Source organism: Perna viridis, chromosome 4 (assembly GCF_037379345.1).
Source record: "Perna viridis isolate PV_CMFRI_1.1 ecotype Kerala chromosome 4, ASM3737934v1, whole genome shotgun sequence".
NCBI classification, from domain to species: domain Eukaryota; kingdom Metazoa; phylum Mollusca; class Bivalvia; order Mytilida; family Mytilidae; genus Perna; species Perna viridis.
Window position 1 is genome coordinate 12,939,917 of NC_142448.1, and position 27,302 is coordinate 12,967,218.

The 27,302-nt window shown below is 32.2% G+C and overlaps 1 protein-coding gene across 1 annotated transcript in view; it reads right to left on the reverse strand.

Annotated features, from left to right (window-relative positions):
- Positions 1-3,766: 3,766 nt before the first annotated feature.
- Positions 3,767-27,302, reverse strand: part of LOC148618911 (cadherin-87A-like) — a 46,814-nt gene continuing 23,278 nt past the window's right edge. The window contains exons 15-41 of the mRNA XM_088578271.1: positions 26,532-26,693; positions 25,641-25,708; positions 24,966-25,209; positions 24,640-24,791; positions 23,473-23,551; positions 22,469-22,541; positions 21,422-21,600; positions 20,551-20,677; positions 19,927-20,075; positions 19,423-19,561; positions 18,024-18,254; positions 17,332-17,489; positions 16,609-16,767; positions 15,047-15,178; positions 14,353-14,533; positions 13,147-13,379; positions 12,620-12,805; positions 11,423-11,542; positions 11,003-11,156; positions 10,378-10,662; positions 9,383-9,663; positions 8,983-9,074; positions 8,280-8,366; positions 7,507-7,630; positions 6,086-6,210; positions 5,588-5,619; positions 3,767-5,075 (exon numbers count right to left, since the gene is read on the reverse strand). Coding sequence (XP_088434397.1) covers positions 5,062-5,075; positions 5,588-5,619; positions 6,086-6,210; positions 7,507-7,630; positions 8,280-8,366; positions 8,983-9,074; positions 9,383-9,663; positions 10,378-10,662; positions 11,003-11,156; positions 11,423-11,542; positions 12,620-12,805; positions 13,147-13,379; positions 14,353-14,533; positions 15,047-15,178; positions 16,609-16,767; positions 17,332-17,489; positions 18,024-18,254; positions 19,423-19,561; positions 19,927-20,075; positions 20,551-20,677; positions 21,422-21,600; positions 22,469-22,541; positions 23,473-23,551; positions 24,640-24,791; positions 24,966-25,209; positions 25,641-25,708; positions 26,532-26,693 — 3,966 coding nt within the window. The 3' untranslated portion in view covers positions 3,767-5,061. The remainder of the gene's footprint in view (positions 5,076-5,587; positions 5,620-6,085; positions 6,211-7,506; positions 7,631-8,279; positions 8,367-8,982; positions 9,075-9,382; positions 9,664-10,377; positions 10,663-11,002; positions 11,157-11,422; positions 11,543-12,619; positions 12,806-13,146; positions 13,380-14,352; positions 14,534-15,046; positions 15,179-16,608; positions 16,768-17,331; positions 17,490-18,023; positions 18,255-19,422; positions 19,562-19,926; positions 20,076-20,550; positions 20,678-21,421; positions 21,601-22,468; positions 22,542-23,472; positions 23,552-24,639; positions 24,792-24,965; positions 25,210-25,640; positions 25,709-26,531; positions 26,694-27,302) is intronic.

Consider the following 27,302-nt stretch of genomic DNA (forward strand, 5'->3'; position numbering starts at 1 on the left):
AACTACAATGCATGCTTATAGATCTATATTCAGAAATTATTCATTAATGTATCGTTTATAAAATTTCTGGGTTTTTTTTGTAATTTTTTTTTTTGTTTTGTTTTTTTGTTTTTTTTCGTTTTTGTTTTTGTTTTGTTTTGTTTTGTTTTGTTTTGTTTTGTTTTTGTTTGTTTTTAATTTGTTTTGTTTTTTGTTTTTTGTTTTTTTTGTTTTTTTTTGTTTTGTTTAATAAAATGTATTTTAGTTTTTAGATTTGCTAGTCAATAATGAGTCGGTAAGTTACCAAAAATGTAAAAACGCTGGGCATGTTCCGACAAAACAACGCCGGAAACACCTTAAGGACGAGCATGCCCAAGAAGAATGAGAGTGACTAATCTCTGCTTCTTTGAATACGCCTGCAGCGCTAAATAATATATATCATCAACAGTCTTTTTTTATATTATAACATTAATGATTGGTAATAACAAACATCAGTCAAATGTTGGCCCTTATTTCTATCATGTTTCAAATTCGTCTTATTCTATAAATGCCTCATGTTTAAAATCAGATGATACCACTAGATAAGTTAAAGGTCTTTTTCTTTTTCCTGTCGAAGGATACAAAATAAATGATCATCAAAGTTAATCTTATAAGTAATAACAATATCTGTCAGACATCAAGATCAAATAGTATCTTATTTGATTTTCAGAAGGTTTGGGGATTCTGTTTCAACGCTTATGTCATCGTGAAAAATAATGTCTTTCTCTATAATGTCTTGGCTTCTATCGCTTATCAAATCTTTAAGGTACGGTCTAGACATGTGATTCAATCAGAAATATTAAATATTTCAATAAATTTCAGATTTCATCAAATATATAAGAAACAATGAAGCAAGTACATAACTATTACGTACGTTCCATGGCGGTGAGTTCTGTCTTTTATTCAGATATCAAGTCTTGATCAAATACTAGTGTATAATAATATGACATGGAATATCAAATCATTCCACTAAAGTAAACACAATCACAACTTCTGAATATATGGCTACAATCTAATGAGTCTTGTTATCGTTCTATAGATTTAATTTCCGTTTGTTTCCATCTTTCTGTCTATCTCGACAAATGAAAATACAGACTATTATACCCTCTCACGGTCTGTTTCTTCCTAAACAATACTCAGTAACAGAACCCTTCTTTTGTTTTACTATAAAATAAGTTGGTTTTTTTTTTTATTTTCAACGCCTTCCATTTTCATGTCATTGTTGTCCAAAATTATTTTAGATTGTTTTGCAGTGCACTTTTTTCTACCATTCAAATAACTTTTGAAAATATTTTGTTAATTTTTTAAACAACCTAAAATATTTCAGCTATAGTATCACATTAATGGTAGAAATACCACTAACAGTTGTGTTGAGTTATATTGAAAATTATTTTTCGCCATGCACTAAACATTTTTTTTGATGTAGTCTATCACATTGGTTACTCTCATTGGTTCTCAAATCAGTAATGGGACATACTGAATGCATTCACTCAATCGAAAACTTAACAAAGCATATAGGCTCCATTATCAAGATTCTTCAGTGACTTACGAACACACAATGGTTATGGATGCTTGTTAAACAACGAAATAGTTGTAGCTGATGAATTTCTTTCTTCCAGAAATGATAGCATACAATTGTTTTATCAGATGGTAACGTTATTGTTTTGAAGACATACCTACTTTATGTCTCTCGAGTTCTTCAAAGGTTTGAAATTTGAACTGAAATATATATATTGACGAGTGGAGTGAGTGTTCTGCCGTTTATAATATCATAAACATCATGTGGTTGTTATCTTCTTGACTAAAGATGTGAAGAAAGAATATACAACTATAGAAGTGTTAAAACATTAAAACGAGAACAGGTGGTTTGACTCAAAAAGACAGCTGATTTGTTACTTCCTTGAACCCTTTATACATGTCTTTAGATGCATAATAATACTGTATCAGACAAGTTGATTATATTGACTTTATCATTACTAAATGAAGCTCTGTTCAATTAGTTTTAACCTTTTTATCATCGTGTTGCAGAAATAGAAACTGAATAGTTAATCTGATAAGTAAAAATCATCCAAGATATAATGGTATTGGATGCTGTTATTTAAGAGTTCGCGGGATCTAATTCCAGACAATTATTTCACAAGGAACAGATGAGTCTAGTAATAGTTCCAGGTCTTGGGCACATAATGGGGCAACTTCATGTCCATTAAATAGGCATACTATAGTTGGTTCATTTGGTGAGTTATGCAAATTCGTATGTCTGTTGAAAAGTAACCGTGAGGAAGATATTTGTATAGAAATGTATATATTACTTGTACAATATTAACATATGGCAGTGGTAGGTTTGCGTAGGCATAAAACCTTGTTAAACCATAATATCACAATGGGATGCCTGTAACAAGTCTAGAACATAGTGACTCATCCTATTTGTAACAAGTCAGGAACATAGTGTTTAATCCCATTTTTTTCCTGTTTATCCTGGATTTTTCCAGTTTGTACCATTTACTATTTCCTTCCCGACTCATAATTAAGAGTTCTGTCTGTAAGGTTTACCTTTGAACAAGCCCTATATCAAATCATTGTGTCACGTATAAAGATGACTCATGGAAACTTGACTCCAATGACAAAGCGGAAGTTCCAACTGATACTCCTTCTGGACCATCACCAAATATCAGTTGTGTCAAAAGACAAATCTGTATCGGACTAATTGGCATCACAAATAGATACCCGAAACGACTGGAGACAATCTATTGTCACCTACTTTATTTGGTCAATATCCATTTGTTAAGTTACAACTACATCTGAGCTTTTATATAGTTACATACTTTCTGGACAAATCTAATTCTGTACATATGTCTATCTTTATTCAAGCTTGTTGTATTTAGCAAGTGAGACAGTATAATACAGCTGCGGCATCAATGACTCCAAAATCTGATACATGGAAATCTTGGTCTTCTGAATAACCAACAGAAAAAAAAGATAAAATGTTTATGGACAATCTTTTTAAATCTAACCATGATAAAGCCGATATGGCGTTCGCTATAGACTATTACTACCAGACCACGTGATAAATGATTTACGGAAGCAATATTTCATGAAAATTATTTCCAGCTTTAATTTATAGAACCAACATTGAATAATCAAAAATAATTGCATTGCCAAAGCAAAGGGCAAACATTTTATCTTCATGAATTGACCATTTCTGATTTGTCTGGGACAACAAAACTGCAATATCAAAATAACACTGCAATTAACACTAATAGTTCCATATCTTTCCACTAAATTGTTCCTTGTATTGCATAACATGAATAATTGACGGACAATTTATCTCCGTTTTCAGTGTAATTGACAGCAAAATGTTTCAATTGCTTTTATGCAGTGTGTCATAAAATTGGGTATTTGATTAGGGACCAATTCCCAGTAATTCAATTCATCTCAATTTCGTTCTATTTGTCCTAAAATATTTTCTTTGCTTTTGTTCAGTGTGATGAAAAACTTAGGCTGATACAGCCATAACTCTAAATCAGCCTTGCTGGTGTATTTATTCAGTCATTCATTCATACTAAGCCAGTATTTAGATCATTTGTTATCACATGTTTCTTGTAATTTAGTAATATTTAAATGGAATAATCGCCAACTTTGTAATTTTTACAAGCACATTGTATATGTTTTCTTACATTGTTGATGTGACTATGAAAGCATTCCAGTAATTTCAAGTCTGAAGAGCTCCCCAAAAAAAGAAACTGAAATGATAGAATATAAAATTTATTCTGGAATGCTTGTACAAAATTGTATACAAAAAAATCATTAAATACAAACTTTAAAACCATAAATATGTGTATAAACAACAATATAAACTATTATGCTTCACAAGATATGTACCAAACACAAAAGACACACAAAAGACATCATCTTGGTTATTTTGAGACATGTGAAAGAGTAAGGTTGTTGTATGAACAAAAAAATCACAATTTCGACCTTAAGGGGACTTAAATGTATGTTTTACATGTTCGTAGTTGTCAAAATTTCAACTTGAGATGCAAAACTGTGGTGAATTATTGGAAGATGAGCATAATCAACACTATCAGTGAAACACAAAATATATTATATACCACCAACATATATAAATCAATTAATCAACTGACTAAAAATCCTCCTGAACAGGATGTTCACTTAATCATTCAGGACTAATATATATTTTTTTCTTCATTAATTGCTATTTTTAAGGAAGTACTTTTCACTGTATAATTATGGTATGTAGTTGATATAAATCTGGGAAATATACACCAAGTATTGTGAATTATAGCATCACAAAAAATGTTGTCCTTTTGTAAAGTTATATGAGCACAAGACCTGTGAAGATAACCCAAGTCCTTCCAATTCTAAACATTCTATTTTGTCAACAGTTTATTACAATAACTATTGATATCACCAACAATCTTCACAAGAATAAAAATCAATCAATTTCACTTTCTATCACAACATTCAAATCTGTAATCATAGAAATGTTCATGTTTGTAAAGTAACCTATTTTCTATAATTAATTAACACACACACACAACCACACACATACACACGCATTCTCATTCTACTCTTAACATACACAAATAATGCTGGCAAGGAACACACATACACACACACACTGATTAGGGACTGGAATGGTTGAAAGCTTAACAAACATTTCCCCTCGGAGAAAGCTGGAGCTGTGATACTTCCTGAGTACACCATAAATATTGAACTTTATAGAAAATTTCATTTTTTTACAATTTTAACAGATAAAATACAAAAGATGTACTTGAAGTGCTTGATTGATATTGGCACTTTATATGAGAATCATGTGAAATGATCTAATCAGTACCCATTTTCTACCCTTCATAACTATGATGAACTACACTTTGACAGTAACTGCAGTGGTGAAATTAACAGTATGCTGCTTTATTATTCTGTATTATGTTTATAAGGGTGGTGTGATGTATCCATTGGAGTACTAATACTAAATATCACAGATCAGACATATATTATGAACTCTAATCCTTTTTTACTTCACTACTCAACCATATCTGAAAAAAATATCAACATACATATTTTACAGGCTCATTTCAAAACTTTGAAATGAGATATATGATTACAGTAATTCTGAGGACTAGCTTAAACTTATGAAAACTGTCTTTTCTTTTTTGATTAATTAATTAAACTGTTTACAGACCTTACAGCACAATCACTAATGGGAGATTGATAGTACAATTTATATGGACATTAAGTGTCCTATCCTTTCTCAATCTCTATAACTTGATGATCTATTACCATCAAGTTGAAATATGTTTACAGTCATTGAAAATGCCATGGAATAAAAGAACACCAATGTCTTTAACTTCTCCTATCTACTACATGTATTAATAAATGTAAAAACCTGTCTAAAGTGGACCTTTTTTGTTTGGCAGGTGCTTGGTTTAAACAAGAACAAAACATATTGAAACTGAACGTACTTCATGAGATATCTAGTTTACACAGATTTCCAGTTTATCTAGGATTTGGTTGACACTGGTGTCACTGTATTTGATTCAATACTTACATGTTTTTCTAGTGTCCATATACTGTCTATAACTACAACAAAAATAATCAAGTATTCAATGCACTAAAAAAAACAGGATGTTTTATTATACAGCTGTTATATTTTCTGTCCATTATTTTTGTAAAATACTGCAATATAGCTTAAACAATGGCATTCTAAACAAGAAATATTTTAAAGTTAATAAAAGAACAGGGTTGCATTGAGCTCCCCCAGTTTTAAAAACAAATAAAAATAAAATATAATATGGTAGTAATTTCTTTCTAATATCAAAAGGCAATAAAAATGTAAATGAAGACTATAAGAAGGCTTATGATGTCTAACAGGCTGAAGGGAACCCAGAATATCAATTTTAAAAAGAAGTTGTTCCTGTAACTAGTACCTTTAATATCAGAATTACTATTTACGTGTCATGAAACGAAAACTGCTTGTTCCTTAAATGCAAACATATTACTACTTTTGTAAAATTATCATTTAAGTTGACCCAATATATTAACTTACTTTTTATAGAAATACCACACCAGTACTATCAGGATCAAAATGGATACGAACATAAATATAGCAAATGCCACCAAGACCCACCAATAGGCATCATAGGTAGATTTCCTGGTTGGAGGTTCACATGGCTTAAATATAAATTACATGGTAGTATATTTGAAAGTGACATTCTATTATAAATTGGTATTTATTATTTATATTCTGGATGTTATGTATAGATCTAGATCAACATAATTATACAACAGATAGTATAGTTTTAAAACATAAGTTAAATACACTGTACTAAGTTTAACACTTCTAAAAACAAGAGGCTCCCAGGAGCCTGAATCACTCACATAGTTAAATTTTTGCCTTTCAAGGGCAATAACTCTAACAAGTTGTTCGTTAATTTTGACTTTAAGGAGACTTTAGTAGGATTATCACAAGGATCATTTCATCAATTGAAAGTTTCATTTTATCTATTATAGTTTTCAAGATATTGGCTGAAAATTGCTAAAAACATAATTTTTTGCCTTTCAAAGCCAATAACTAACAAGGAGTTGTCCAAAAACTTTTGATCCCCACAAACTTTTGTAGACCTTATCATAAGGATTATTTCAGCAACTGAAAGTTTCATTCTATCTATCTTAGTTTTCAAGATAATGGCAGAATACTGCAAAAACAAAAACCAAAAAAAAACCACATCATTTTTCAAGGCCAATAATTTTTACATGGAGCAATCTGACAACTTTGATCCCTTGGAACTTTTGTAAGCCCTATAATAAGGATCGTTTCAGGAACTGAAAAAATTTTTGCTAAAACTAATGGATTGGGAGATGTATGAGAAAAACTTCTGACTGATCCCATTGTTCTATTTTTAGTGACAGCAGCCATGTTTTTCCACAGATAAAAAATCCCTACAATTCTATGGAAAACACCCTTAGAAACATTCACACCAAATTTGGTTCCAATTGGTCTAACTCCAACATGATTTAACAGATTAAAAGAAAAAATTTCACAGGTAGATCTCATCATGCTGAACACTTTTAACCATGTCAGAATTTGGCTAAACCTAACGGTTTTGGATATATATGCATAAAAAACTAGTGTCTGACCCCTATGTACTATTTTTCAACCAATCAAAAATCCCCAAATCAGTTCTATGCAGGTTACCCCAAGGAACATTCATACCAAGTTTAGTTCCAATTAGTTAAGTAGTGTCAGAGGAGAAGGATTTTGACAGATCTAACATTAAGAAATGCATAAAAAACATAAAAAAAAGGCAATAACTTCAACATGGTTTAACACATTAAAACAAAAAATTTAGGAGAATCTATATTTCCATACAAATCTATATCTGATGTAATAGGATCACTCATGGTTACCATATTTCAATGAAAAAAGCAGACAAATCTAGTAAGAAAAGATTGAGTACCTATACATACCCCAGGATCTCCAAGTTTATATTGTTGTAATATTTCAGCATATTTAGATTTAGTGATTTCAGCTGTACCCTCCTGTGAGTCTAAGACACGATTGTTGTATACCACAACAAAACAAATATCAGTTCTGAAATGGAGTACAGATAGATTTCAAAAACATAGCAAATGTCAGGTCTGAAATGCAGAAAAAATGGAGTTCTACAATGAAACAAATGTCAGGTCTGAAATGGAGAACAGACAGATTTCAACAAAAAACAAATGTCAGGTCTGAAATGGAGATTAGATGGATTTCAACAAAAAACAAATGTCAGGTCTGAAATGGAGATTAGATAGATTTCAACAACAAAACAAAATCAAATAATCATCATTGAATTGAATATTCATCTTTGTCAAATATGTACCTCTTTAATCATGGACTGAATACTTATATTTGATCGCTGGGGATTAAAATTTGAATATAAAAATGCCCAACCCAGGACTAAATACACATGAGCAATGCTTTTGGTTGCTTAATATATCTCTAAAAATTTTCAGAAATAAAAACTGCATAAACTAATATATTAAACACATACGTTCTTAAAAAGAAAATAATTGTGAACTTCAATATTATTTATTTAGTCCAACATCACCAACCAGACAATATCTTATTTGATGGTATTCACATCCATTGGATAGTGTTGTAACCCCACATATATACATCTTAACATATTGTTCCATTTAAGTGGTTTTTTTTTATTTATCTGAGGATATTTGCCTATTTGGAGGTATTAACTTACTGTGCATGAACAGTTTCCCCAGAAAGTGTTGTATGATACTGTATTTTCGTTTTCTGTATACCAATTCCACTCTTGGTTTTCAATGATCTAAACATAAAAAGAAAGCATTTAATAATAAAACCACATCAATCTTGTTTTCTCTCAGAAACATAATAACATACATGTACAATAACAAGTATGTATAATAAAATTCTCCATTCAATAGTTACAGATGTAATGAGGAGTGTCAAAAAAAGTTGTCTCAACTTGACAAAAATACAACATAATAATATAGGAAAGGTCAAACCTAATTTTCCAAAAATCTTCAAAACTGTGGTTTATATAAATTCTAAAATTAGGGAGTGAGGTTCTGAATGGTGTTGATTGTTAGGCTGACTTGTCACATGTTGGTTACGTTATTTCATAGAAAATAACTCTTCCTTTTGTCTCAATAGTCCATTTCAGAGGAACTCATTTTTTGGGAATTTTTTTTAAATCTGAAAAGACTTTTTGTATATCTCCCTTTTGGTAAAATAGAAGATATGATTGAATGAATATCAGATGTAATGTTTAACCAGGGATAGATATGTAGTTAACTAATTGACATCACTACCATTAATGCTCAGCATAGAAATCAACAACTTGAAGGAATGACCATACAAACTTTAGTGACCCTAAATATATAAAGAAATATGTTTTGTTACTTCAATAAAGATATACTCACTCTATAAGTTTGTCAGCTGTATCACTAGGATCTTCTAAATCATTGGTCTGTCCAACTAATCTTACCTGACTAGCTTCATCAGATACATACACCTACAAAGACAAAATAACAGTCTCTATTTTAAAATTCAAAAGACGACTTAAGTTTAAAAAAGTTGACATGCAGAAAATGAAAGGTAATGATAAAATAAAATTAGTAAGTGGTATGCTGTAAGTATAAGGAATGAACAACCTTTAACCTCCAAAGTTTCATTTTATATTTTTTTTTATAAAACCAAAATAGATATTTGTATGGAATAAGGTAACAACGCAATGTCCACTCTCTTTTCAATAAAAACATATGATTTTATGACAAATATAGTTCTGAATAAAAAAAAGTCTACAGTTACATATTTACTCACACGAACTCTTGTTGCACTACTCTTAGATGAATCAAGCTGATCTTCAACTTTTACATCAACAATAAAATATCCATCAGTGAAAGCAATGTAAGCTGGCATCCCAACTCTTATCTGTCCTGTCTCTGGATTTATTGTGAAAGCACCATCTATTGGCAGATTTCTGCCACGACTTGGGAAGATCGTTGATGTGATGGTGAAGCGAACTTTATTGTACAGTTCTGAATCCTGATCAATGGCTACCAATTTTACAACATCATCACGAGTAGGGAACTTAAGGACAGCTGAAAGATAAACCATACAGATATTTCAGAGCACAACATACGTTGGACCATAGAATTATCAATAGAATACTCTTCTAGTGTAAACAATTGTATTCATGTTCTTTAGAAAAAATACAGGGTGCATTAAAAATTACTTTGACGTATCGCCCCGTGCAGGTCCGGGTGTTGAAAGAAAGGCCTGCAGCAGCGCTAAGCTTGTCGTAAAAGGCAACTAAATAGTGCTCAGAACCTTAGTTGGGGGCTAGGGCGCTCTGCCCACAGAGCAACTGGGATGTGTGCCCCGGGTGGTGGAATGGGGTACCCCTGGTGTGTTACATGCTGGGGCTACAATACGGAAAACCTGACCGCAAACCATAGTGGTGCACCATGTTGGAAAAGATGCCACGTTCCTCGTACGTTAAAGAACCCTACTGTGGTATTCTCCCGGAGTAGGAACCATAGGGCTCTGCCACAGGAGGCTAAATTGCCCGACCCTACCCACCTCTCCCTATTTCCAGTGGCAATCAAAATTTGTTGACCCCATTGTCCTTGTGTCCCATCCCTTTTTCGTTTCATCATCATTTTATGTTCATTTTATCAACAATTTCATGTTCATCGTCTGAATATAGCTGAAATATTGCTGCTCGGACGTTAAACCCCAACAAACAAACAAACTTTGACGTATCATAAAAGAAAAAGTGTTCCCATGTAAGATTAAAACCAACAGGTTCTTACCAGTTGTAATTTCATCCACATTTGTGAAGTAAGGAGATTTGTCATTAATGTCCATAACATTGACCTTGACATAGAGATACTGGTCAGTGTTGACATTCGACCAGTTTACATTATCTAACTGTCTCCTCCTACGACCAGCACTATAATCCTGCTCTGCGTAGACACACAACACAAAGTTATCTAGAATATTAGGCCAGGAACTTTCACGGTCAATAATATTAGAAGTTGTTGTGATTCTACCAGTTGAAGCATCCAAATTGAAGTAATACCATGGGTTTTGATAACCTAAAATATGAACAATCAATAAACAAATATGGTTTAATGAGGAAAGCAAAACAAAGTTATTGATATCATTATTAATAATACCAAACAAATTAATTGCTACTAAAGGTGTACTGGATGTATCGGTTACTATTTTCCTTTGTAATTTATTTGGTGAGGAGTAATTCACAAAAATTGATGTAAAGCAAGTCTAATGTCTATATAAAAGTATTAAAATAATTCTGAAAAAAGGTAATTTCATGATGCATACTTTTGGATTGATATAAACTCTAATTGTAGAATAATATTTAAATTTGATTAAGTGTCCATAGATCATGCAGTTGACAGAGGATCATATACTTACAGTAAGAAAAGTTAGTTGGATTATTAAGGAATCTGTATCTGACAGCGCTATAAGATGGATTACTGTCCCGATCACAAGCTTTCACAGTGTATACCAAGGTACCTGGAGGGGACTGTTCTACTACTGTTGCTGGTTCTGGAGGTTTTACAGCATACTGAAAACAGATAATCAAGGAAAGTCTCAAAGTCATGTGTTCTACTGTAATGAGCACATATATCCCTATATATACTGAAACTAGAACTGTACATTTCTCTTGTCTTGTTATGTCATAAAAGGATATTTTCATGAGTTTGAGCTATTTTTCATACTGAAATTTCAATTAAGGACATGCTTGATTAAAGCTGCAGAAAATATATAAGGTTTCAAACATTTCACTTAATAGTTTAGAATGATCACCTGTCTATAATGCTTATTTCATACCTGTCTATCTGGGCAGTTCTTAAATGAAGGAAGTTCGTCATCAATATCTGTTAAGCGGATGGTCAATTTTCGTGAACTTCTCAATGTAGAATTCTTTGAGTCCTGGGCTACTATTATCAACTGCCAATATAGAAAATATGTTTCCAAGCAGTGTTCTAGTAATAAGCGAATTTTCAAGTTTATGCAGAAGGGATGTCAGCAAACAACGAGGACTTTTTTATCATGAAAAATTCAAAAGAGATTCCTTGATCAAGATAATTGTAAACAGACATGTAACTCCCTCCTAGTATTAATATTTGAAAAAAAGAGGAATTTGTATGATACAATTAAGGAGGTAGACCTAGGGTAAGGAACATAACTCTTGAAATCAGTGATATGTTTGTATTGTATTCAATTTCATAAAAGCCTTTCAAGCTTTCCTTTGAAACAGAATGAAATCAGTCCAAGTTACTTTGATGCTTATACAAGACTGATGTAAAATGCTGAATACAAACATTCCAAAGATTTGTAAGAGTTGCGTCCCTTATCCTAGGCATTTTGGTTGCTGTTCTATGCTATTCTCCAAAGCTTTCTTTTCTACTTCAATAAATCTTATTACACCAAAAGAATGTTGTAATAGTTACTTTCACAGTTTGGCAGAAATAAATTTATATATCAATAAAATATTAACCTTATAAGTTAGGATCAGTTATCAACAAGACTAATCTTGTTTACATTTTAGATTTCTTATAGGTAAAACAAGATGTTGAATAAAGCTTACTAATTGACAAATCGATGACTACTGACTAATTGATCGATGATGGATGGATAACAGATGACCGTTGACCGATCTGACAGCAGTTTTGTTATTTAAAATGACGGAGGATAGGTTCATGTAAATTTAAGAATTTCCATTGGAACGAATCCAAAATACTACCATATTGAATTTACCATAATTTTTTTATATCAAATCCATATGTTATTTTTTCTGTTAAAAAATAAAACAAATGCAAAATAAAAGTAATTAATTGATGTTTAAATCTAATGCATTATGTAAATATGGGTAAAAATTGACAAACGAAACACCGGAATCCGTATAATATATTGACCACTCAGTGGTCACGTGATGCGATTACCGGTTAAATGGATCGATTTGACGGATCGTTGACTGATCGGTAGATCACAATTTTAAATGCACGGTTCGGTTCAGGTACTTACATCATAATTTTCTCTGAACTCCCTGTCTGGATTTTGTTTTAAAGCAATATTACAAGTTGTTCCATTGATCTTAAACAAACCCTCGATGTCAGGATCAGAACTAGATACAAAACTATATATAATGGAAGCACCAGGTGTCGCTGCAGTAGCTTTACATGTATATATAACAGTTCCAATTCCTTGTCCCTAAAAAGATTCAAAGTCAAACTTTAAAATATGAATAACTGAAGTCTTCCACCAATTTTGAACAGTCAAAGTTAATAAATAACTCTTAATACAGAAGGCTATATGTAGTTATGCTATTCTAGCTGAATTTCTTTTTGTCCAAACTTAATAGCTGAACAATCTATTAAGTTCTTTTTTTTCAATGGAAATTTTAAAAAAGGCAAACAATTACCAGTGATACCATTAATCTAACAACTTAAGTAGGAATTCATACACAATTTATCATAGAATTACTAATTTTATATCATATAGTGATGCAAAATTCCTTCCTTTCTTAATGTTGAATGTAAGGAGTTAGTTACCTCTGGAATTTCCCAAATGGTATCAGGAGCTGGCCTTGTCCAATAAGGTAGCCCATCATCCAGTTGTCCACTGGTGATATTAACTTCAACATATGTAACACCAATTTTAGGGGGTGATCCCTGATCTATAGCAGACACCTTGAAGTGAATTGGACTTCTCTTGGACAGACCTTCTAGGGAAGCTTTACTGCTGAAAGCTCCAGTGTCAGGATGTACACTGAATCTGTTTAGATCTGGGAAATATCATACAACAAAAATTACACCAGCTGTATGCAATGTTGGCCATATTTGAAACACCTTATCAAAATAAAATCATACTGCAAAAATATTAAACACTAATAAAGATTAATTACATCCATGATCAAAGGTTCCGACATAATAAGAAAACTGCTTAAATTTCAAATTAAATCTGGTAGAATAAATTTTGCATACACAATATCAATCAGATTTTTAGAATCTAAGGGTCCAATTTTGTAAAAAAATCTCAAATTGAGAACTTTCAGAAACCCTTCCTGAACTAACAAACTGTTATCACAGTAATATGTTTCAATGGTAACACATGATCATTGTGACAGATACAGAACTGTGATATAGTGATGATAATGCCAAGAGTAATGAAAGGAACCAAGATTCCAGCAGAAATAAAAAAATTATATATTCCTAGGATAAAGACTAGACAGGGAAAAAACAGACCAACACAACAAAGAACATGAAATAATCAAATCAACACATACAAAGAAACAAAACTAAATGAGCAACCCAGAGTCCACTAAAAACTGGAAGCATGGATCTGTTGTAGTCATTCAAAGGCAAATATGGCTGACCTAGCACAAGTGATTCATGTTTAACTGATGTAATAAGTAAACTTAACATTTAAATCTACACAAGTAATTTCCAAGTCAATAGACTGTGACTGTGGGGGCACATGCAATGAAACTGACATGGAATTTCGATTTAGTAATGCTAATGCAATCTAGCACAAGTGATTAAACTGATGTAATCAGGTAACTGTACCATAAGATCCTAACAAGGAAACTAACACAGGAAGAGCAATACCAGAATCTCGCTGGGAAAGACAAAATTCCAACCAATTGGATAGTTTTAGTGAATTTCATGAATTCAATGGAAATCTAAATTTTAGATTTTTTATGAAACCACAGCCATGCAGTTCCTGTCCTATATGCTGTCCTAATAATATTTAGTTACCATCTTGTTCATCCATGGCCTTCAGTGTATACAAAATTTCACCATACAATCCTCTATCACCGTCAGTAGCAGATACCATACCAATGACTCTTCCGACTTCATAACTTTCCACAGTGAAGAATGAATAATTTCCAGGAAAGATTGGAGTGTTGTCATTGACATCATTTACTGTAATAGTCAGCTGTAAGAAGATACATATGCCATATGAACAACTGCTTCATAGGAAATATGGGCAGTGCAGAACAATCAGACCCAAATAAGTCTAATAAAACAACCTACATACATGAACTAGAGGTGAATCGTGGTAAGAGCTAGAAAATATACTGTCACAATCATTCTTACCGTATTGATAGATTAATGACAGAAAAAGAAAATACAACATAAATATTAATGAACAGTCTCAAATCACATTATAAACCTGTCCACATTTTCACAGTATTGATAGATTAATGACAGAAAAAGAAAATACAACATAAATATTAATGAACAGTCTCAAATCACATTATAAACCTGTCCACATTTTCACCAAACCTTTAACTAAAAAATAAACTACCAGGAAATGCCCAAAACAAAAGGGAGCTCCTTTCAACAAAAGAAAACAATAGTAATAACGTTCACTAGCAAGCATTGTATGTATCCCAAATTATGGTATTAGTAAACTCTAATGGTGTTGGTGACATCCATTAATACTCACAGCAGCTGTGTTAGTCTGTTGAACTTCAGCACTTATGTCTGCTTGGTAGTTGTCTGTAGCCACAACTTGTAGGTTGTATACTGGTGTTGACTCATGGTCAAGCTTTGTGCCCTCTTTGATAAAGATCAAACCCTGTAGAAAGATAGGATATTACTATAAGAGAGTGTATCAGTAATTTGACATGCTATTGTCAGTAAGTGATTAAATATGCATGCAATATCAATTTCGATTCTTCTTCAATCAAATCTTGACTTCAAAAGTATTTCTTGATGCTTGTTAGTAAAGTAATGATTTTAAAATGTATAAACAGAGAAAAGCCCATCAGCATGATGAGATGGCAAATAGCTGCACTTAAAGCACATGATATGACATGCAATCCCCCCATTTTACTTCCATTATGATTCTTTAATAAGGGATGATAGTTGTATTTTTGGAAAATCATATGATGCTCTATATATCGATCCTTCTGATAATAAAAATATACCTGTAATTAAAGATTGGATCCTACAAACCAGTCTTTAAATTAGAAAATCTATGAAACAATGTAGACAAAAACATTTATCTACTTCAACAATAAGAACTAAAGACTAAGACCAGGTTTGCCATGTCTTATGGGTAAAATGCACATAAAATGAACTATTCCAAGGGTAGATAACTCAAAAGAGTAGCAATTTTTGTTGACTTCGGCAATGTTTTAAGGATCTAATAGTGGCCATTTAGACATGAGAAGAGTAATTTTAGCACAAAGTGTATATTAGTGTAATAAAAATTCCAACTGACAGTTGTAGAAGAAGAGCTGGAAAGGAAATTGAAGAAGGCCTATGGCCAAAAAGAAAATACCACAGAAACATTCTCTAAGGAATTCTAAAACAAAAGTATGTAATTTAGTTGGTTTTTAGTCTCTCTAGTTTTAGATTTCAAAAATTTTGCCTGAAGTTTAGAAAGACATATACTATAGCTAAATATTTTAATTTGATGAGAATCCTGCCATCTGATTGGTTTGTTGACAAAAATCAACATTGTTTCAATTGTATAAACTAACTTGCTATTTAGGGCATGCCCACCTTTTGCGGAACTACTTTTTGTTTGTCAACATCTGAAACAACGTTTTCAGTCACATTGTAACGTTGAAACATTTTTGTGACAATAAATTATCATCTAACTTTACGTCCGCCGGGTTTATGTCAAATTCCTGCTTTAATAACTGTGTCTTCAATTATGGAAAATAACTGAACATTTCCCAGTGATGAAATGACAGCGTCTTGCCACTGATTTTAAAATGGCGGCCAATTTGTTTACTAGAATTTCTACACGGTGGAAAAAATTAAAGTTGCTGTTTACTCAGTGTTAATAAAAGTGATGGATATATTATTTTTTTAATTTTTAATTAAAATATGATGAATGTATTCAATTTTTGTTTAGTTTATATGCTATAACCTAATTTGGGTCCGTTTACGCTGAAACATAATCCGCTTCGCGGATAATTCCGCGTAAACGGACCCAAATTAGGTTATAGCGAATAAACTAATCAGAAATTGAATACATTCATTAAGTATACATACCTCTTGTCTAGGAGTGGTATATATGAGGAAATCTCCAGCACCTTGACCTGTAAGGGAGTACTTCAGTGTGGCATAACTACCACTGTCTAAATCTGAGGCAAATACAGCTCCAACTTGGGCAGGAAACACACGATCCTCATCAATAGAGAAGGAGTATGACTGGAAAATAATAAATTAATATCAAAATACATAGTTCAGTTGATGTCATTGGAAGGTCTATAGAAAGTTTATCTGGTAATCACAGACACCCAATTCTAAATTTTTTATGTGCATAAGAACTGTAACTCTGAAATATCTAAATTTCCTATTCAACAGCACAGCGTTAAAAGTTTAAAAATATAAAATTATGGGCTCTTTAGTTCACACCTGGAAATTAATGAGTACATAAAATATAAATGAACTCACATGAACAACTAAATCATCAAGCTAAGTACCAAACATGATTTTAAGAGCCAATAAAAATTCAGAAGTAACTATACTATAAAAAGACCAACAATACTTTAATTCATTCCTAATAAAAATCTAATTTTTATCTAAATTGAGAAAAAAATATGTCTAGGCTATTAAGATAGCATATGAGATGAGATAAAGACTGGAATCTAATGTCAGTTACGATGAACCTTATAAGGGTTATAAAAATAATTGAGGAAAAAAAAAACATACATTTTAAACTCAGTATAAGAAAGTTTTGTAAAAAACAAAAACACAAACATAAGAACTTACACTAGCTAGAAACTGTGGTGCATTATCATTTATATCAGAGACTTGTATGGTTACTGATGCTGTGGCTTGTGCTTTGGAGCCAATAGCAATTACACCAAAGGACAGGAACTTGTTGTTCAATGATTCAAAGTCCAGTCTTTTGTTTATACGGATCTGACCTGTGAAAAGAAAGCAACAATATGAACAAAATTACTGTATCTTTTTTTTGAATCATAGTACATTAAGGTAGACTAAATCACAATAAATTTTGTTAGCAGAAATTTGTAAGTATGCCTATTTTTTTTCAATTATATTATTATTCCAGAATGATTACTTAGGAAATAAATCATGGAAACTCTATTTTATCATTGTTTTACCACTTGCGGGCCATTTATGTCGCATTGTTTTAAATAACAACACAAATGGCCAGCCCATGGTAAAACAATGATAAATAGAGTTCCAGTGATTTATTTTGATTCTAGATGACCACTTTAATCATTTTTTTTAATAGACGAAGCCAATGTGTTGTACAAAATATTGGTCATGTGTTGACCACTTTTTTAACATGGCTGTGGTCTGAAGAGCTTTGAAGCACTTATAGAAACAGTTAATACACATTATTCATGGCAATAAAAGAAAAATTAGTCACTGTGAAAAGTCAATTAATTATTCTAAAAACTTGTAGCAAAAACATTTGATACACAGTATTTTACCTGTGGTTCTATCAACAAAGAAGTAATCACCAACATCTGAACCAGGAACTTTTTCAAAGTTCTGAATATTAGTTGTCAAGACAGGGTCTGTAGCTATCAAAGTTGTTATCATAGTGGTGATATTAGCTTCCTCTGATATTCTGAAGTTATAGTTGGGATTATTTACCGTCCATGGAGCTGCAAACTCAGGTTCTATGCTAGCATCAGCAAGGATAGTGACCAACACGTCAGCTGAAACGGATACAAATAGTAAAGGATAGTGACAGCTGAAACAGATACAATTAACAGGGATAGTGACCAACACATCAGCTGAAACAGATAAAATTAGTAAGTATCAAATTTAAGATTTTCAGCTAGATCAATTTACAGATAAATTGTATTATATATCACTGATGAAATATAACTGAAAACCAAGTATGAAGAGTGACTGGTTTCTATATTCCAGTAATCACACTGTCACTAAAAAAACATGAAATTGAATCTTCTAATACCCTAATGGAAAAGAAAATACTTTTTTACACTTTAAATTTAACACCAGACTTTTTTTTCAATATTCAAATTTTTCATGAACAATTAAAGAACCTTAGTGAACGCACTCACATACCCCGTGTCCCCATGTTGGATACTCAAATAATTGTTTGTGAGAGAAATACATGTAGAAGGACCCCGATAAAAAGAGGAATAAGAATGTTTTTTAGGCTTTAGACCTTCATCTTCTAACTAAATTCTATTACTCAGAATGGTAGTTTCAAACTCCTGACTCTGATTTCTTTGAGTTTTAATTAATCCAAAGTAAATATCATCGTAGCGGAACAAAACGTACACTTGATCTGTAACTTCTCATGGTGAACTTATATATCAAAAATCAAGTCATAATCTGCAAGCATTTAGAAAAAACAGTCCAAAAAACAGTTATTTCTGTGAATTTTGCAAAGATCAAGGCCCGTAATTTCGATAAAAATCATTGAAGCAAAATAAAACTTACTCTTGACCTGTAACTTATCACGGTGAACTTATATACCAAACATCATGTCAATATCTGCAAGCATTCAAAAAAAAGTCAGCAAAACTTACGACGGACGGGTCAAAAACATTATACCCTCTGCAACTTCGTTGCGAGGAGTATAAAAAGAAGTAGCGCATATTGTAGTGATAGACATTTCCTAACTTTGAATAAACAAACATTAACACTTTTTAGTAGCACTGTAAATAGAGAGTAGATGTGCAGGAAACCTGGAAAAGGGGACACAATTCAATTCTCCATGCCAAGACTGTACATCAAATACAAATACATTTCATCCAATAGAAATATGTTACGAAAATGGAAATAGATGGATACCTGGTTGGATTTCATACATATATCAATAACTGATAGTATAGCAATATAATAAATACCAACCAGTAGCAGTCTGGACAAGTGGATTCTCAGCCTTCAAATCTCTAGCTTCTACTTTAAACTCTATGGTGGCAGTAGCATCACGACTTAACTTCAAAGCTGTTCTTATTTCACCAGAAGTCTCATTGATAGCGAAAACATCCTATAATATAATATAATGGCATATAATTGAAATTAGTGTTAGAGGCTACAAATTGATTTGAAATAATCTTATTTACAAATAATTGTGTATTAATGATATAATTTTTAATATGATTTTTTAAAAAGAAATCAAAGTTAGATAAAACATCACAAATTGACATTTTTTCTCTAAATGAATTCTTTCCATAGCAAAAGTATTCATTAATACTTACAATGTAGGTTGTTAAGGACAGTACACTCAGGACAATGCCAGGGAAATTGGAACTTTAGATGGTCAAAAAATAGTATGTGTATTTTCAATTGTTTAAAATGTCAGTTTTTATTTTATCATCCTTACTAAGGTAAATAAATGATATAAAATCCTACCCTATAATCATATGGATAAACAGACTGTATAATAGCACCATTACTGTCCCTTGCCATGATGGAGCTCCTCCTGATAGAGTATTGTAAACTACTGGTAGAATCAGGGTCTGTAGCCGTCACTGTCTGTACCAATGTGTTTATAGTAACATCTGGAAATACAGACAATATTAAATGGTAGGAAAGAGAGAAAACTTGACAAAAATATTCATCAAATTGAAGTCAGTTATTGTACTTGGTAACTAGAATGTAAATAAAGACCACATGAAAAACGTTTCATCAGGTTTCAACACCCAGTTGAGGTTAATCTAATGTTTTAGGGATAAAAAATATAAAAATACCATGAAAAGTGCTTGAAAGACTTTAAAGAGGCAGAACTAAATTTATAAGGTAAAATTCCTTTGTAAATCCCAAGTTTGCAAGGGACATCTTTACACGAACTTGTCCCCTATCACACTGATGCAAACTCATAACTGAATCTGACTCTTTGGGTATGTTATGCACAACCTTTTTAGGTATGAAGTTTTATATTATTGTTTCAAGGCTGCTGCCTTCTACATATAACTTATTTTAAGCCTAATACACACTGTCAATTCTACATTTTAAATGCCTTGATATAAGACTTACTTTCCTGTATATTAGTTGTATATATCTGTGGTACAAACTGAGGTAGTTTGTTGTTAGCATCTGTTATCTTAACCAGAACTGAGGCAGTACCAGTCCTTGGAGGACCACCCTGATCTCTAGCATGGATCTAAAAAAAAAGAAATGATGTAATTACCATCTCTGTCTTCAGTAATTGATCTGAATCTATTTTCACTTTCAGTGCTTCCACAAAGTAGGCAAGGACAATGTAAAAAACTAGAGGCTCTAAAGAGCCTTAATCGCCCACCTGGCTTGGTAAGCCACATTCTATTTTTTGTAAAAAATGGCCATGAATAAAAATTCCTAACACTAACACCTGAGGAACAATCATACCAACTTTCACTGAATTCTGTCCAGTAGCTTCTAAGGAGAGAAAATTTGGTAGTAATCACATTAAAAATAGCAAAAAAAAAATGTAAAAAGGCAATATCTCCAACATGACTAAACACATTCACACTAAATATTGACCACACAAAGATCAAACAAACATCTCATCATGCTGAACACTACTTCTTGTGTCGGTATTCTTTTTTTTTTAGTAATGGTAGCCATGTTTTTCAATGGTTCAAAAATCCCCACATCAGTTTTAGGCGGAATACCACAAGAACATTCATACCAAGTTTAGTTCTATCTGGTCCAGTAGTGTCAGAGGAGAAGAGCTTTAAAAAAAAATGGTAAACAACAACGCCAAAAGACAACAATGATGGTGGATGCCAAGTGATGGAAATAGCTCACATGGCCCTTTGGATCAGGAGCGATAATAAGGAAGGTTTTTATATTTTTGCTAAAAAACAATATCAACATTACAAAGTACTTTTCTAAGCAAACTGATCCTAAATTCCTAAATACTGACCGTGACATTGTACATTTTAATGTTGTCAAAATCCAAGGACTTTCTATCAGTAACAGAGATCCGTCCTGTGTCAGCATGAATGGCAAAATTGTCCTGACCGCCACTCCAGATATAGTACTTGACTTCTCCGTTAGAACCAAAGTCATTATCAGTCGCAGTCACTGTCTCAATGTAGGTTCCTGTATAAAATCATACAGTACACTTGAACTTAATAAAGACTAAAAAATACTTTTTTCACTTTTTCTAAATTGTATGACTGAAACTCATGATAATATGAAATGCACCAATGAAGCGTCAGTTACCACATTTCATAATTCTAAATATACTGTGTTTGAGCAACCTAATTTTCATAAGTCAGGATTGACTTTGTTACCTATTTCAAAGATAAATTCAGTATGAAACTGAAAATGCTGCACAGCATTCTGCTGCCCTTTTCTGATATATCTATGCTCAAACTGTACACTTTATTCTAAGCTTCATAACTTTCCTATCTTTGGAGATACAAAAAAAAAATTTCCTAGGCATAATGATTTTACTTTAATTTGAACTTATGTTGCACATTAGCACCTGGGTTCAATATTTTATTATCTAGGCATAAAGCACAAAACATGGGACCGTCAAGAGGGATCGATCAATGATCTATGTTCTCAGGCATTTCTGCTTCAGTTCTAGCCTATCAAATTCCATTTCTTGGAGAACAACTAAAATAAATCATAGATGTCATCCGCATCAAATCCATCAAATTTACTTTCATTGTAGGATTCACCAAAATATAATTGGATAAAGTCTGTTTCATCATTGTCCTATATTTGGCTTCACATTTTGTTGATTCATATTTTACTTATACAATTTTCCTGCAGAACTTCCCAAAAGAAAGTATCCAGATTTTAAGATGAAAAGATCACATTGATATATGCTTTAAAATATCAGTTTATATCTAGAGATCTTTCAAGTGATTTAACCCCAATGGCAGACTGGCAAAATCAGGTAGAGGAGAAAACGACTTATGCCCTGAGAAGCAGCAAGAAGCTACAGTCATATTCATACCTGCATTAGCTATTTCACTAATTGTTGCATTGTACTCAGAAGGAGCAAATATTGGGTCATGATTATTCTCATCCTGAAAGTAGAACATCAAAAATAAGGCTTCTAACTTAAATTTAAATTCAAATACAATCATTCCTTTCAAATGTATGTATGGTATGGTTCTATTTTAGCAAATCTAGGATTTAACAAACCTTATAAAAGTATGAAAATTTAAACCTGTTATTTCAATAGAATAAAACAGAATCTTATACAATAAAATATCATATGAATTTGTAATTATTCATTTCCAATGTATTTTTTTTTTGCTTTTAGTTTGAGATGATCTTGATAACTGCAATCAGAATTCACAATGACAATAAGGGGAAAGGCAAGAATGCAGGCATTTGAAAAACACTGAAACGTCTGAATGGTAAACAACATCATTATAGATAAACATTTTGAGTGCTTGGTCATCATCAGTTTGTGTACAATACCTGTTTCCTACATATCCCTAAGCCCACAGATTAATCATAAAGGAGTGCATTTTTGAAATTTGGGGTTATTAGCACAAACGCCCATCCCAGATGCAACTCTACCCTATCGTAAAGCTTCATTATCAATGACAAAATATGAATGTACTAAAAAGGAACTAGATAACTGGGTAATGTCCAGGTGACTAACCATTACTGAGTACATACCTATTTACCCTCCCATATAGGGAGGTAGACTCTCACAATATCAATGAAAAATTTAGAATGTCCCACATAAAAAATACAACATTTGCAAGGGTTTTTGATTAAAATACTATATTTTCTGTAAAAATACTAAATAATTGAATTTTTACATAAAATATATGCTTTTTTTTAAATCTTCCACATGAGACAGTGGTAATGGGAAAGAATTTTCCACATTAAATGTTTCAAAGTTTACAGGATAGTCATCTGATGGGATGTCTGAAGTCCACTCATCATGTGACTGACCCAGCCTGATCAGGTAAACCTATGTCAGTAAGACCTATTACTTACAATTATAGAAACTGTGATGGTGGTATTGGTTTTCTGTGGAGGTTGATCTGCATCTGTTGCTTCTATTGTTAAAATAAAACTGAAATAAAAGTGTTCAATAAATCTATTGGAGATGAATACTTCATGTAAACATAATACTTCACAGGGCAATGCTTGAAATGACCACAAAGGCTGATCCCTGAACAGTTATGGCAAGTATGGACATACCATTTAAGCTTGATACAGCTTAGTATTTTGTTTAAGATTAAACATTTGTCATTACATAAGAATCAATGTGGCCTCTTTTTGGCCCCTAATTTCTCAATGGTTTCAGCCAAAACCTCCAAAATTAATCCCAACCTTACTTTGTGGGTATGGCACCTAGTGATACAGTTTGAAAGAGATCTATTCCCTTTTACTCAAGTTTCCATCCAGATAAAAAAAAACAAGCATGTTTTTGTCCCCTTTGTAGCCCTAAATTCATGCTCAGCTCATGTCCCAACCCTTCTTCCTTCAGTCGTATGGCATCTTAAAGTCCAATTTAAAAGATATCTATTCACTTTACTCAAGTTGATGTCTGGACAGCAATAAAATACTTGTTTCTGGTCCCTTTAGGACCCTGATTCCAAATTGGTCCAAGTAATAACCCCTAGAATTAAACACAGCCATCCTTTAGTGGTATGACACTTTGTGGTACAATATCAATGAGATCTAGATACAAAAATCATGTTATTGTCCGGACATCAGAAAAATGATCCTTGTTTGTGGGCTCTTATTTCTAAACAGTTCAAGTCTTAAACCCCTAAATCAGTCCAAGTCTGACCTTCCTGGTAAAAAATATTGGAGAATAATATCATAGACATCCATCTTCCACTTGTGGTTTCAAATCTTTTTATAAAATTTCATAGAGATCAATCAACTAATCTTCAAGTAATCACACAAAGGTTTACACAAACAACAACAGCCCCATTAAACCCAAGTTTTTTCTGCAGTCATAGAAAGTGAAAGTAACATAACTGCTGAGCATCAGAAACACTTTAAAAACTAAAAGTACCTTGTCTATCCCTCCTCATCCCTAGCATTCAAAAGAATATTGAACAAGAATTTCAATCTTAGGGCTGCTAAGGTTTCTTGGACAAAAAACTGTGAGTACTTATAAGTAAATCTTATCTTCAACAAAATACTTACTATCCTTGTTTGTTAGGCGTCTCTTCATAATTTATCTCTCTAATTACAGAAAGGACACCTGAGTGTAATCCCATGACAAATGGTGGACGATCTACCAAGTTTCCAGCCACAATTCTGTAGGTTATATTGGTCCCTGATTCCCTATCTGTGGCCTGTAAAATACAAAATTAGGAAGGCATTCACAGGTAATGCTTTCAATATTCCAATAAAGTGTGCATTAATAAGACTTTGCTATTGTATTATTTGCCTATATGTAATATTTAAAAGTAAGAAGTTTCCAGATGAATATTTGCCAGTTCTGAAACAGAGACAAGACAATCACTTACCTGTACCGTAACAGGTATAAGCAAAGTAGTGTCAGTCTCTCGGATGGATGTGGTGTACGTAGCAGGATTAAATACTGGACCAAAATCATTATAGTTGTCAATCTGTATAGACAGTGGGACCCTTGTTTGGCGAGGGGAAGGCCCAAGGTCTTTAGCTTCATACAATAATTCATATCTAGGAGTGCTCTCAAAGTCCAAAGCTTTAGCCAAAGAAATAGTGCCACTAACAGGGTCAACATTAAATCTGGAAAACAATAGAAAGATAGTATTCCATACCTAATTAAACAAGATACTGTTGAAATTACTTTCACCATTTGTGATATTAATCTGCTTTCAAGGATTTGTTAGACCATATTTTAATGTGTATAATACACATTTCTTGCTTACTACGTCATTTTCTTTTAAAATTTTGTTGCAGTATAAATACAATAACTGAAACATTTTATAATGAATAAAATAGTATGAAATAATCAAAATAAATTTTAAAATACTGATTTTCAGTGGTAAAGCATTTAACAAGGAGGGCTTGACAAAAAAGGACTTATAGTTACTTTTTTGGTATTCATTCATTTCTTTTCAATCTCTAATTGTGTTTAATAATGAAAAAAAAAATACAAAAATAGTGTACAACCTTAATTTAAAACACATAAAGATTTGAAGAATCTGACAACTTACACGTCAGCTCCTGTGCCAGATAAACTGTATCTTAATTCACCATTCAAGCCACTGTCTTTATCTGTTCCCTGTAATTCACAAATATCAATATCTACTACATGAAAGAGTAAGACAAAACCTGGAGTTCTGTTTCCAGAATTTTTATTTAAGATATGAAATTGCTCTCAAAGTAAGCATTTACTTGTTTGTCATGCTACCATTGTTTTACCGAAATCTTAACCATTTATGCATTAATACCTACATATAAGCTTTTTAAGTGTCAGTCTGTAAGAACCAGGCAGTGGTTGAAACATGGTATGAAACACCTACCTTTTTGAAAGTTTTATTTGACTATTTGCACAATCAGAATCATCGGAAAAAAAGATTTTCCATATCACTTTGGTAAATATATTTATAATTTCATTGAAAAGCACTGAAAATGAACATTTCAAAGGCAGATAGCTCTGCCAAAAATCTAATTTTTCTATATTACTTTCTAGTGAAAATTTTCTGAGTAAATCCAGTGATGCAGAGATCAAGTTATGGCTTTTTCAAATAGAGAAAGCATTGTGGAGTGAAATAGTGGGTTTTTGACATGCACACTTTTATACCGCTGGAATACAGAGAGGCAATTATCATCTGTATCTTTGTATAATTTTGTTTTGAGACCAGATGCAGCCAACCCAGTCATGTGAAGGTTTCCTCATCGTTCATTGAAGACCCATGGGTGGCCTTGAGCTGACATTTTTCATCCTGGAGGTGTTTTTTTACATATTCACCATTTCCATTCACCTGATCATGTTTCTGATTTTTCCTTATTCTTACAAAAACTTATAGTTAAATAGTAATACTCTGATAATGTAGTATTCTACTAGCATTATCTATAAAATATTAGAAATGTCATAATCTTACTGTGATTGTTCCAAGAGGCTGTCCAACAGCTAAATCTTCACGGGCAGAAAGGAAGTAGTTAAGTTGTAAGAACTCAGGGTAGTTGTCATTTGCATCTAAAAGGTTTATTGTAACCGTGGCAATATTTGTTTTATTTTTTGTTCGGGAATCTTTCACTTCAACCTGCAAAAGGTATTGTCCAAAAATTTCAATTGAACATATAGTTATACATGTACTCATATTCAAACTCAAATTTGTTGTTCACTAACTACATAATTTTCAAAGCAGATTGTATTAAAAAAAAGAATATTAATTTCATACATTTTTCAAGTTGCTCATTTGCTTTTGTTACTTTGTATGTATGATTTAAATTACTTCATGTTTTTTATTGTCTGTTTTCCATGTCTGGTCTTTGTCCCTGGATTACATTTTTTTGATTACTGCTATAACCTTGGTTCCATTGATTATTCTTTCTAAATTAAGTTCTATAATGAAGGAGCTTAGTTAATCATTTTTCTTAAATGTGTGACACACAATAAGCTAGAATATGATGCAGTAAGTATATCAAACAAATATCTTTAAAATTGCATTTCATACAGTATCCTGATATCATGTATATTAATTTGTTATTCAATAATACTTGGATTTCAGTTGCCCCGACAACCATTGTAAACAAATGATTTCCATGGATATTTATTTTTGCAATTCGCAATGTCAATCCAATTTCCTGACTATCAATTTTCATGTCTTACAAGGTCTCAAAGATGTGTTCTATTATAAAGAGACTTTCTC